This window comes from Pseudochaenichthys georgianus, chromosome 22, assembly GCF_902827115.2.
Source record: "Pseudochaenichthys georgianus chromosome 22, fPseGeo1.2, whole genome shotgun sequence".
Lineage (NCBI taxonomy): Eukaryota > Metazoa > Chordata > Actinopteri > Perciformes > Channichthyidae > Pseudochaenichthys > Pseudochaenichthys georgianus.
Genome location: NC_047524.1, coordinates 9,841,665 through 9,854,642, shown reverse-complemented (window position 1 = coordinate 9,854,642; position 12,978 = coordinate 9,841,665). Strand labels below are relative to the sequence as shown.

At 47.4% G+C, this 12,978-nt stretch overlaps 1 protein-coding gene across 1 annotated transcript in view; it reads left to right on the top strand.

Moving 5' to 3' along the window:
- LOC117467509 (4-galactosyl-N-acetylglucosaminide 3-alpha-L-fucosyltransferase 9-like) overlaps positions 1-12,903 on the top strand; it is a 65,836-nt gene extending 52,933 nt beyond the window's left edge. Inside the window, exon 2 of the mRNA XM_034111154.2 lies at positions 11,229-12,903. Coding sequence (XP_033967045.1) covers positions 11,237-12,319 — 1,083 coding nt within the window. The 5' untranslated portion in view covers positions 11,229-11,236 and the 3' untranslated portion in view covers positions 12,320-12,903. The remainder of the gene's footprint in view (positions 1-11,228) is intronic.
- Positions 12,904-12,978: the final 75 nt, after the last annotated feature.

Here is a 12,978-nt window from a genome sequence, read left to right as displayed (position 1 = left end):
GCTTACCTCGCAAAAAGTGTGCTCAAAAAACAGTGCCGGGGGACCCCCCCACCCTGGATGGGGAGATCCCCCTCGGCCCCGAAAGGGCTAACTACACGCCTGCCTCCCTGAATCCCTAAGGATAACAGGGAGAGCGCCAGAGCCCCTGCCCCACACTCAAACACTGACCCCGTGTCGAGTGTGTGGACTAAAGTGTGGAGGGCTCCCCCCCTCCTGCTCTCGGCAGGAGGAGAGCAGCCCTCCAGCCCTGTAAGGGCCCAGTGCGCCACCCCGCCCCTCCCGGGACCCTCCGAAGGCCCGAGAACAGCGAAGGTGTGTTACGTCCGGGGAGGGGGTCAGATGCCAACTGACCCACAACCCCCCTCCCCCCTACCAGTCCTGTGTTGCCCCCGCAAGTACAGACGAGGAGAAAGAGCCCGACATGTCCAAGAGATAAAACCTTATGAAGGGGCCTGGCGTCGACCAAGACGCCGCTGTGCATATATCCTCCACCCTCACACCGTTGAATAAGGCTGTTGACGCAGCCACATCCCGTGTGGAGTGTGCACGAACCTCCGTGGGGCAGGCTCTCCCTGCCTGTCCGTAGGCATGTGCAATGCACTCGCAGAGCCAGCCTGCCAGGCGTTTCTTGGACAGAGCTTTCCCGATCACCCCGCCCCCGAAGCACACGAACAGCTGTTCGGTGCGTCTAAGGGCAGCCGTGCGCTCTACATAACATGCTAGCGCACGCACCGGGCAGAGGAGGTGCAGTTTAGCCTCGCTGGTCCCACATGGGGGGGAAGCCTAAAACCCCCTAACTGAATAGTCCCTGACCTGAACGCACTCCTTAGGCTCTTGGGCACAAAGGAGGGGTCCGGTCTGAGTGTCGCGCCGCTCCGGTCACCCCGAATCTGTAAACAGCTCGGGTGCACCGACAGAGCAGTTAACTCGGACACTCTTTTGGCTGACGTTAAGGCAAGAAGCAAAGCTGTTTTCCACGACAATGCTTTCAGAGAGGAGAGCTCCAGAGGCTCAAACAGCCCCGAGGCCAGAGCCTCGAGCACTAGGGGCAGGTCCCACTGTGGGGTGGAGGCGTGCACTACTGGGCGCAGCCTCCTGACCCCCTGTAACCCCCTGTTGACTAAAGGCTGACCTGCCGCCAAATCCCTCATGGCAGGACGAGATGGCTGCTGCATACACCTTCACTGTTGAATGCGCAAGCCCTCTGTCCACCAGTAACTGTAAGAAGGATAAAATAGAGCCTAACTCACAAAATAGGGGCTCTATTTTACGCTCCTCACACCATCGCTGGGATCCTAGCCACTTTGGCCTGTAACAGGCTGTGGTGGATCCAGCTGTAGCTGCCTGGATAGACTGAATAACACTATCAGACAATCCACCCTGTCTCAACCTGTCCCTCTCAGGAGCCAAACCTGGAGAGGACGGCCGAGAGTGGGTAACGCCCCGATTGCACCTGCCTCTTGAGACATCGCCCCCCAGAACTGGGGAACCGCCCAGGGCTGGCCCACCTTCATCTGTGTCATCTCTGAGTACCACGGCGCCCCAACGCGATCCGGAGCCACTAGGATGACTGACAGACGTTCTCGCCTCACTCTCCTCAGGAGGGGGAGAATGAGACGCAGCGGTGGAAAGGCGTATAGCAGCTTCCTTGGCCATGGCTCGTGTGCAAACGCGTCCACCCCCAAGGGTGGGTCGTCGCTCCGAGCCACGGAGAACCACAGGGCACAGTGGCTGTTTCGCCGGCTGGCGAACAGATCCACTTCCGCTCTCCCGAACTGGGCCCAGATCTGCTTCACCACCTTCGGGTGAAGCACCCACCGGCAGGGGGCCGCCCCTCGACATGAGGTCGGCTCCCCCGTTCTCCAGTCCCGGGATATGGAGGGCTCTCAGAGATAACACCACCTCTGAAGCCCATAACCACAGCCTCTCCGCTGTGGTCAACAAGGCGGCGGAGCGGACTCCGCTCTGCCTGTTGATATAAGCCACTGTGGTGCTGTTGTCGCTCCTGACCATTACATGCCTCCCTTGAATTAGGGGCCTGAAATGCCGGAGGACTAACACTACCGCCCGTAGCTCTAGGAGGTTGCTGTGTCGAGACTCTGTTAGAGCCCAGCGCCCACCTATAGCCCTCTTCAGGCAGGTCCCTCCCCATCCTGTTCCGGATGCATCCGTGAACACTGTGATGTAGGAGGTCACCCGTCTCAGTGGAGACCCCCTCCGGAGGTGATCCGGGGACCCCCAAAACCGGAGGTTGCCCCTCACTGAGGGGGGTATGGTCACCAGCCGCCACTTGTGCCTCTTGGGATCCAAGCGCAGGCTGGAGAACCACCTTTGCAGGCGGCGCATATGTAGTAACCCTAACGGGACCATCATGTGATCAGCCGCCATGAGACCCAGCGTCTGCATGACAGTAAAAGCTGTCACTGTTGCCCCCTGTCGCAGTCTGCGTACCCCCTGAAGAAGGGACGCACGTCTGCTCTCTGACAGGGTGGCGCGCAACGTGCCTGCATCGAGCACCACACCCAAATACAACGCCAGTTGGTGAGGTATGGGGGTGCTCTTTTTCCAATTGATCGCGAAGCCTAATCTAGTTAGGTGTGTGATCAATTGTGCTGTGCAAAACATTGCCTGTTCCCGTGACCCAGCCATGACTATGAGGTCGTCTATGTAAAATAAAACTCTCATGCCGTGTGCGCGCAGCGGTTGAAGCGCTGTGGCCACACATTTGCTGAATGTGCGTGGGGATAGGGAATAGCCGAACGGCAGCCTGTTGTACTCGTAGGCTATTCCCTGGAAGGCAAAACGCAGATACTTTCTGTGCTTTGGAGCAATTTCTACATGAAAGTACGCATCTTTCAGGTCGATGGTGGTGAACCAATCGCCTGGCTGCACCAGCCCCAGTAACTGTTTCATAGTTAGCATGCAGAATTTCCTGCGGGAAATGTGGCCATTCAGGCCGCGGAGATCTAGAATAGGTCTGAATTCCCCTGTCTTCTTGGGAACCAGGAAGTATATGGAATAAAGACCCTCTTCCCTGCGCTGAGGGTGCACAACAGACACAGCCTGTTTCTGCACCAGAGCCTGAATCTCTGCTGAGAGGAAACTCATCCCCTCTCGAGAGGATAGCTTCACCTCTCGCATGCCCATAAAAGGGGGTGGGACGCTGCACCTCTCGCATGCCCATAAAAAGAGGTGAGTGTGGGACACCCACAAGACAGTGGTCCATGTGATACAGTGGTACAGTGTATAGACATGTGGTACAGTGGGACGCTGCGTCCTCCTGTCCCTCCACCTTGTTAGCACACAGCTGAGTTTCCATTCCCCAGAACATTGTGTTAATGGACAGGCCCTCAGCTGTGGGGCAGCAGCTATGAAGCTGTGATACTCTCTGGTGACCCGTTCCACCGCAAAAACTCCCCGCGAAGGGAAGATTTGCCCCTGGAGGGTTGACACAGAAAGGGCCGATTATTTACTGAGGTCACTGAACGCACCGCCACACGCTCTTGTGTGAGTGCGGACTCCGCCATAATGCAGCTTTTACCACTACGGGTAAACTGCATTGGAGTCTTTGCTCTAGGCGTAGTGTGTTCTCTGACAGCAATACGCCGGCCATAATGTCCCTGTACCCGCATAGCGCTCTCCTTTAGATAGCACTCCCTGCGGTTCATCCCTCTCTGCGCACGCCCATTAGCCACCTCCTTTACGGGAGCTACAGCTGGGGCAGCGAATGGGGAATTTGTACGGTTAACATTGTTTGTAGGCCTAAGTGTAGCCTAGCAACGGTGAAATGCATTAATCGGCGCCATTATACTAGGCAAGGTGTGTTTTCTGACAACAGCACGCCGGCAATAGCGTCTCTTGAACCCGCACAGTGCTTTGACAGCACTCGGTTTATTCCACTCACGTGCACACGCCCACCTGCTGGCTCCCTATACTGGGGTTTACAGCAGGGGCGGGGAGTGTAGGACAGTGTTTCTTTCTCTGGGAATGGGCAAGAAGCAGCTACGCTGCGACTAATCCTCATCCCGTGAGCAAAGAACCCTTCCGTAAACACGGGGGCTCCCAGGAGATCAACACGATCCTCTTTGGAAAGTGCCACGCGGCGTGATATCCCAGGGACATCACACGGTGGGCAGCGGTGGCGGCCTGTGATGAAGTAGGGGCGACCCTATATCACGTGAAGCCACCGAGCACCGGTCCCTGGGGGAACCGGGCCTGGGGCAAGGCCCGTGGACCAAGCTACTTATTCGGCCTTGCGGCCCAATAATCGCTCTGACCTGGTGAGGCGGGGGCATCTCTCGCAATAAATGAGTAGCCCACACATCCGCCGCCACGATCATCATCCAGGGAGAGTACAGCCCTGGGCGGTGGACTTCCATGGACGCCAGACCCGGAAGGAATGGCGAACGTGAATGGCACCGCCTCAGCCATATCCTGGTCCCCCAACCACTCGAAGCAAGGTGGTGGGGATCGGCGCCCGCTATTTCAACCAGGGCACGAAGGACAGGCCCGGGTCTCTAGCAGTGGCGACTCCCCGGAGGTATGATAACTCTTTCTTCTTCTTTCAAACGTCTGCAGTCTCTCGTGGAATCACTTCCGCTGCTGAAGAGAAAAGGATGATAGTCAGGAGGCGAGGCCTCCTTTTATACGGTGTGATGCGCACGCATTCAGGTAGGCCCGCCCAGGGCCGGCTACGTCTATAGAAGTCTCAGTGGGAGAATGCTTGCGGGGTAAGAGAGTACCCATAGAGTCCAGTAGAGGGCGGAGCCTGTGAGAGATATAACATGCATTATATGGAGGGGACTCTGGCAGATCATTACTCACAAAGTACACATTTTACTCATTTTATTTCTGGTAGCAGTCAAGCTAGTACCGAGTCCAACAGTGTCAGTTTTATTAAGAACTTATGATAACAAATATTTGTATCGCTATATCGATCATCAAATATAGCAGGACAAAAAATGAAGAGCATCTGAATTGAAAAAACAAACTCGAGAGACGGCTGAGGTGACCGCTGTGCAGAATCGCTGTAACAATGTTGTCCATTTTAGACATAGGCCTATTATATTTACAGCCCTTAATATCATTCATTTTCTGGGCTCAATATGTGTCTTGGACGTTTTCGTTGTGATCGCTAAATTCACCTTGTTTATAATATTATCACGGTTCCAAGCACAAGAGTGCTTTTGTTTTGAAATCACTTCTGTGAGTTCCGCCCCACCCCTCGCTCCAATGACCATTAGACCATGAAGTAAGGTAAAAAGCAAAAACGTCTCTCAGACGCTCTTCCGTTTACTTGTTTAATAAAGAAAAACAATTGGACGGTAGATACACGGATTTTGTAGGAACTATGAAAATATCTTAAAATCAATACAAATGTATTTATTATAAACGTTAGTCCTTAACATCTATCAGTGTGTATATCACCATTCAAACATCTTTTAAAAGTTGAACAAACTCCACACAGCTCAGTAAAGACTGTGAAATGTTGACTTTATTTGATCATTTCAGTAAAAACTAACGTTCATATTTCTGTTTTTGATTATAATACTGATGGACGTTCAGAACAAAGCACTTTGGCAACTTACCACATACGTTTTAAAATTCTTAATAAGCACCGTAACGTTCATGATATAATTTCTCGGTCATAATCGGTTGTTTCCGTGAACGGCCGACTTTTGAGTGATGGCAAATGCTGCGGCTGCAATGCATTGTGGGGCAGCATAGATGCATTTTTTTGTCTTTTTGCATATTACAAACGAGTTGGTGACACTAAGACTGCGATATAATGTTTATGTAGCAATAACACATATGACATATATTTTTAAATGTCTCCAGTACCGATAAAAAGGCCGTTAACGTTGGAGTTTAACGGCGTGTAAAACACAAGTGATGACGTCACCAACGAATCGACGACTGAATTAGTTTGCAACTAATTTGGTCATCGATTTTAATCGATTACATTGATTAGTTGTTGCATCCCTAGTGTTGTGTGAGAAAGTCGGTATTGAAAATACAGTAGGCCATGGAAGTCGCATTTCTGAGGGTGAAGGACTCAGAAAATGCCTATTTTAAAGTTAGTTTGGCCATTAAAATGCGTTTTGATGTCATTTGATGCGAGAAATATGTGTTGTTATTTCAGATTATGTGTGCAGTGGATGTACATGATCTTTAGTTTGCTAGTTATTACGAAGATTACTTCAGGAAATCGCGACGTTTTCATTGTTACCAAGGTGGTTTCTAGGGACGCTGCTATCGATATTATTTCTGTTATGTTGTGTAACTGTTTAATGGTGTTATCTTTATTGCTACCCCCTTCCCCGTCAATGTATAGTGTTGGTCCACAGCGCAAACATATTAGTTTAACTAAATCCGCATCTAAAGATAGCCTACGTTATTTTCCCCTGTGCAATTCCAGTCTCACATCTCACATCACATCGTCATTAACAAATACCGGAAACAGACCGAAAACATTTAAAAAAATAAATAATACTTTATTCCGAGTGTGCTTGCTTTTCTCTTTGAAAGTCATCACATAACGGCATTGTAATACACGGTTCGGTTTTATAGAGCCCTGATGAGAAGACTTCTAGACAAACATGAGGAACTGAAAACGTGACGTGGATCATAAATATATCAGCCATTAAACAACATCTTACATTTCTTTTCACACAATACGTCTCCTTGCAGTATCAACACTAATTCGGCTGACTTTTATATTTGATCCAATTGGTAGATAGGCTGTATTTACACCATAAAGGTGCACAGCTGATATACACCTTGTGGTTAAAGCATGCTATTGAATTTCATTATTTTTATTATTAGATATTAATAGAATCCCTATAAAGTATATTCATTACTCGTTATTCTCTACTAATAGTTAATTAAAGACTGTATATAATGACTATTTTGCACATCCCTTTCAAGATTTCAAGATTTTCTAAGGTTTATTGACATATCATATAGGCCTACACAACTATGGTGTAGTTCTGCATTGAATGAAAAACTTGGGTCTCAGGTTCCTCAATAGTGCATTACAAGACATCTATCAATATTTGTGCATAACTCCAGCAATGTTAACTATGTTGAAGCACTTATTTGAACTGATATTATACATAATGTATTATACTCTTATAAGATGTATGTAGATATTTCATCTCCGGCCTTGTCAGGTATTGAACAATCAATAAATAAAGAACACAGAATTGTTAAATATAAAACACAGAATTTGTGTGATTATACTAAATGATTTACAAATAAACACCACTGCATATTTACAACTGTTACACATGCTGATGTAACGCAAATGTTCCAACTTGGGATCAATAAAGTATATCTTATCTTAAGCTGATCGATGGCGACTGCCATATTTGCAAAATGTGCCTCTGAACCTTGACAAGTGCATGTTTCAGACTTATCAATTAATGTAATGTAATGTTATCACAGGGGTCACAAACATAAGACCATCTGTTAAATAAAGCTCTTCTGACCTTAGCTGGCATGTGTGTATATATATTAATGCTGCCCATTATGGGCACAAGCAATTTTCACTCATTTATTAATTATCTGTTTTAAATTTGAGTGCTTCCTATCCCCTAAACCTCCAGGGATGTACACAGTTTAATACTGGCAACTTCTTATTATGGGAAATACGAACATAGATAGAGAACATCTATAGAATAGAATAGCCAGCATGTGTAGTTCTGGGGACACGGGTGGGGGAGGGGGGGACGCCGTGGACCTGTTCAAATCCAGTTTTGGACAGTCTGCTGTGGTTCCATCCCATTTCAAGTGCTGTTCGAGAATCGGCATAACCCTCGGAGCACACTCTCCAATCACAGAGCTTGAGGACTATCACGGGGTTTGTCAAACAGAGCACATGGTGTAGTCCAAACGATAGCTGGGGATTCTGGGTAGTGTAGGGTCTTCTGCCATCCTTTACTCCGAAAAAATATTTGTTTCTCCGAATCGAAGGGGAAAAATACAAAAGCATTGCACACAATATAAACCAATCAATGTTGTGTAATTAACAAGGATAATCTGGTGTTTTTTAGTCGATGAGTAGTGCAGATATCACTGTAAAATCAATCGACAGTAAGAGGAATACTTACTTCCGGGTGTACAATTCTCCGTTATCCAATGGGAATGGACGCTCACATTGCCTTTAAGGGCAGCCGACACAAACTAATGCCTTGCTTCCATGAGCGTCAAACCCCGCCGCAGATGTGAATACATTGCAATCAGTTGAAAGCTATTTGCGTCCCTTTATGACGCTGAAGGAGCCTAAGAGCGTCACAACTGGACGCCACGGACACTGACCAAACGTCGCTCCTGGACGCTTAGGGAGTGAGAGTGTGTTGTTTGATAAGAGCGTGATCTGTGTTCTCTAGATACAATCCCCGATAGAGATCATCATACCAGGACATCTGTGTTTTTACAATGAAAGATACACTTTCTCCAAGTAAAGCAATCTGCACAATCTCTGCAAAATCAGGAAGACCAGCAGTACAACCATGAGCCACAATCATGCCTTCCACGCTGACCTCAAGCAAGGCAGTCACAATTTGTACAGGCTCCCACTACCTGTTAGCATCTGGCATCTGTTAGCATCTAGCTCTCCTCTTTCAAACATTTAGCCATCCCTGCTTATACAACATCTTGACGCAGTTTGGCATTGGTGCATGGGACAGTAATTGCCCTTTCACACTCAAGAATGCCATCAAAACACCCTGAGGATGATGTGCTACGTCAAATAGCTAATACACAGATAACAGACCTTAAGGAGGATATCCGACGGCTTTCTGACGAGCTGAAAGAAAAAGAGTCTCTCGTGTCCGGTCTCATGGAGGTAGCATCGGTGCAGTCTAAACAGCTTGCCTCGTTCAGTACAACTATCAATGACACAGTTCTGTGGGATCCTAGCCACCAGCAGTCGTGGTCTGAAGTGGTGCGCAGGAGCTTTTTGAATGGGGTAACTTCACCGCCTCGCCTGGGCCTTCGGAACTGCTTCGTGGCCCTGTCCGGTACTGTACGAAGGAGGCTTGATGGGGGGCTGGCAGTACCACATTTTAAATTGTATTTCTGGTCCTTTTCATTAAGACCTTTGATTAATTGGTTTGACCCCCAAGCTGTGGTTTCATGGCGGCCTTTAGAAGAGAAGTTAGTCTCCCCATGGAGACTTCAGGACATAATTTACACACACATATCTATCAAACAATGTCAGCTTATGTTCGGCCCTCTGATTACTCATGTAATTCAGACTTGGCGAAATGCGCAGAAATTATGCGCTATTTAATTCGCCAATATTTAATAACAACCAATTACTCATAGGGTGGAGGCCTATTAATTATTCCCAATGGGGGAGGAAGGGTCTTCACACCTTGGGAACGGTGCCTTGCTCAGGGACACCTCGGTAGCACTTGGTCTTGCCGGGACTTGAACTGATGACCTTCCAGTTGCCAAGCCAAGTCCCTATCGACTTCGCCACCACCGCCATGTCTACAACATGTATGACATACATAGATGTTTAAAAGCATCAATCTGGTGCACTTTGAGAGCAAAATGAAGAGATCTATGGATACATCTCTCAACATCCATTTGAAACAGAAGTGTAAAGAGATTTACTATTTCTTTATGGATATTTTACAAATCACTCCCTTTTAAACTTTATTCTTTTTTTTAATGTCATATAGTATTTCATACCTGTTTTTAATGTATTCTCTTATTTTTTTATAACTATAATGATCAAATAAACGTGTGCCTCGGAAATAATTGTTAATGGTGACCAAAACGTTTGAGACCCACTAAGATTACACTGAGAGAGTCCTTTAGCTCACTGAGTCTCTCAGTCTGGCAGGAGAGGACTCTCCTCCACCTTGTTGTTGAAAAAACTCCTTATATTCGTTAGCGTAGCTCGCTAGCACCAGAAGCTAACAACAACGATCTCCGGTACGCTCTCTCTCTCTCTCTCTCTCTCTCTCTCTCTCTCTCTCTCTCGCTCGCACACGCACACAAAATGGCTCGTTCAACTCACACACAGAGCCGAGCTTTAATGAAACACAGAGACCCAGACGTAATAGTACTGTATCATATTATTTTCGAATCAATAATTTTTCAAAATATGATTTTTTTTTTTCAAATAACCATTTTTCCTCCTGGTCTCTCACGTCCCCCCTGTCATGCCTCTGCGCCCCCCTGGGGGCCCCACTTTGAGAACCACTACCTTAGATGTGGAGGAAGGATGTCCCAGAATTGAAACCTGATTTTAACTGGGATTCAGTCTGGGCTAACATTCGGCAGGCGTCTCGCAATCCTGACCACTAACAAATCCACCTGAACTATGCGCATAGAACTTACCTGACACCCAGACGGCTGCGTTGGATGGCTCTTCTGGCAGATGCTCTGTGTACCCTGTGCTTCATGAGGGCTCCTGGTACATTTCTCCATATGTTCTGGGAATGCCAGCCTGTTGCTAGCTTTTGGAACGGGGTCTCCTCTAAGTTGTCCGACATATTTTCTTTGACTGTACCTGTATCTGTGTCTGTTTTTCTTTTAAATAACTTATCTCAGCTGCCGGCTACTGGGTACCAGAAAAGACCTCTCTATGCTGGCCTTACGGCTGTCAAGAAATTGGTTGCTATGAGGTGGAAACAACCCGACAAGCTCTCAGTGACCTGCTGGTTACTAATGTTTCTTGACATAGTCTACATGGAACTGTCAACTGCACGCGTGATTGGAGTTATGGAGTCCAATATCAGTTTATGGGTGTCGACAGCTGAAAAATTGAAGGAGCGGATCTATCTTAACTGATATAGTTGTTTGCAGTCATTGGTCCTGAGAGGTCCTGGGATTGGGGGTGGGAGGGTGTATTTATGTTTATTTATTTGTTTTCCCCTTAGTTTTGTCCTCTTGTCTGATTGTTGTTGCTTGTTTTTTCTGTATTTTTTGTAATTTGTGTTGTGATTGTACTTTACTAAATGTGTGTGAATAAAACCATTTGATCAACAAAAAAAGATAACAGCAAGAATATGAACACTGTTCACATGCTAATGCCCTCAAGCAAACCGTTTTTAATTGGAGCACAAATGATGTTAAGTTTCAATGACCCAGTATAATAGACATCATTAACACATAGTACTAATGAGCAATACCTGTGCATGATTAGGTGATTGGATGTCGTTTCCTGTTGATCCTGACTTTATTTTTGTTCTCTTGTGTGCCCTTTCCAGGACAGAGTATGTCATCTGCACCTTTCCACAGAATCCTACGACCCCTTCTGCTCGGCACGTTAATACTGGGATGCTTTGCGACTCTGTTTTATATGTATTTTAAACCATCCACCAGCTGGTTATCAGGTCGTTTCGAGTCAACAGTATCCCCAGACCGGGAAAAGAGCCTCTTCTCCACCGTCAGTGATAAAAACGTGACCACCGTGCTGATCTGGCTCTGGCCTTTTGGACAAACCTATGACCTGAGCGTGTGCAGCTCCCTATTTAACATCGAGGGCTGTTTCATCACCGCGGACAGGAACTTCTACAACAATTCGGATGGGGTCATCATCCATCACAGAGACATTAGTACCGACCTGTCCAACCTGCCGCCTGTCCAGCGACCATCCTTCCAGAAGTGGGTATGGATGAACATGGAGTCGCCAACGCACTCCTCCCAGCTCCCTGGGATCGAGAACATGTTCAATCTGACTCTCAATTACCGTAAGGATGCTGACATTGAAGTGCCTTATGGGTCCATTGTAGCAGTGGAGGGCGAGGAGGACTTTGTACCACCCAGCAAAAACAAACTGATCTGCTGGATTGTGAGCAACTGGAACCAGAACCATTTGCGTGTGAAATACTACAATGAGCTGTCCAAACACATTGAGGTTCACGCGTACGGACAAGCCTTTGGGAAGCGCATGGCTGACCAGGACTACTTTCCCACCATCGCCAGCTGCAAGTTCTACCTGGCTTTTGAAAACTCCATCAACAAGGACTACATTACTGAAAAACTGTATAACCCGCTCTCTCTTGGGTCAGTGCCAGTGGTTCTCGGCCCTTCCCGGCAGAACTACGAGAACTTTATCCAGGGAGACGCCTTCATCCACGTGGACGACTTCACCTCGCCCAAGGAGCTGGCCGATTACCTGCTGATCTTGGACAAGAATGAGGAAATGTACCTCAGGTACTTTGAGTGGAGGCGGCACTTTAAAGTAAAGAAGTCCTATTTCTGGGCAGAGCACACATGCCTGGCGTGTGATTACCTGCGTAGGCACAAGGAGTACAGGGCATGCAATAACCTTGACAAGTGGTACTGGGGAGAATAGTGCTTTGAAGGGCTATGCAGTGCTTTTTTATGTTAAAGTCAGTGCTTTAAGATTAGTGTCCTTCAGTTAACTAGAAGGTTCATTACTGTTCTGTCAAGAGCTCCCAAATGATGTTTTTCAATTGGTTCAGTGGCCCAGTGAGACATCCATCTTGTGTTACTTTTTATTATTATTTGCAAGCCAATTTTGCTACACCGTACTTTGCCTTTTGTGTTATTAACACCCACCTTTTCTTTTGAAAAACTGGGTGACATACTATCGCCCTTTAGTCCCTCTCTCTTGTCTTTCTCTCCTTTCTTTTCTTTTTGAAAGCCTGACTTTGTTAGTTGTTGAGACATGTGTACACGTAAGTACTAGCATACCTGTTCCTCACATGCTAGAAAGTGCCGTTTCGGGGAGACCGCTAGGGGCGTCTAATGGAGTAGACGGATCCAACAGGTGGTCCTGATACTTCATAATAAACCCATTAGCATCCTGCTCTTTTTTGTTCTAATTCGACCAAAACTTGACCCAGTTTAAGATTAAAGCTATCTGTGATCTACTATTGAGATATATGCATGGGCGTTAGAAGCATCCTCAATGTGGGTGGGACAATTTGACGGGGGGGGGGGGGACAGGTGGTGGACCTAACCTCCTCTAGGGGGGTCCGGGGGCATGCT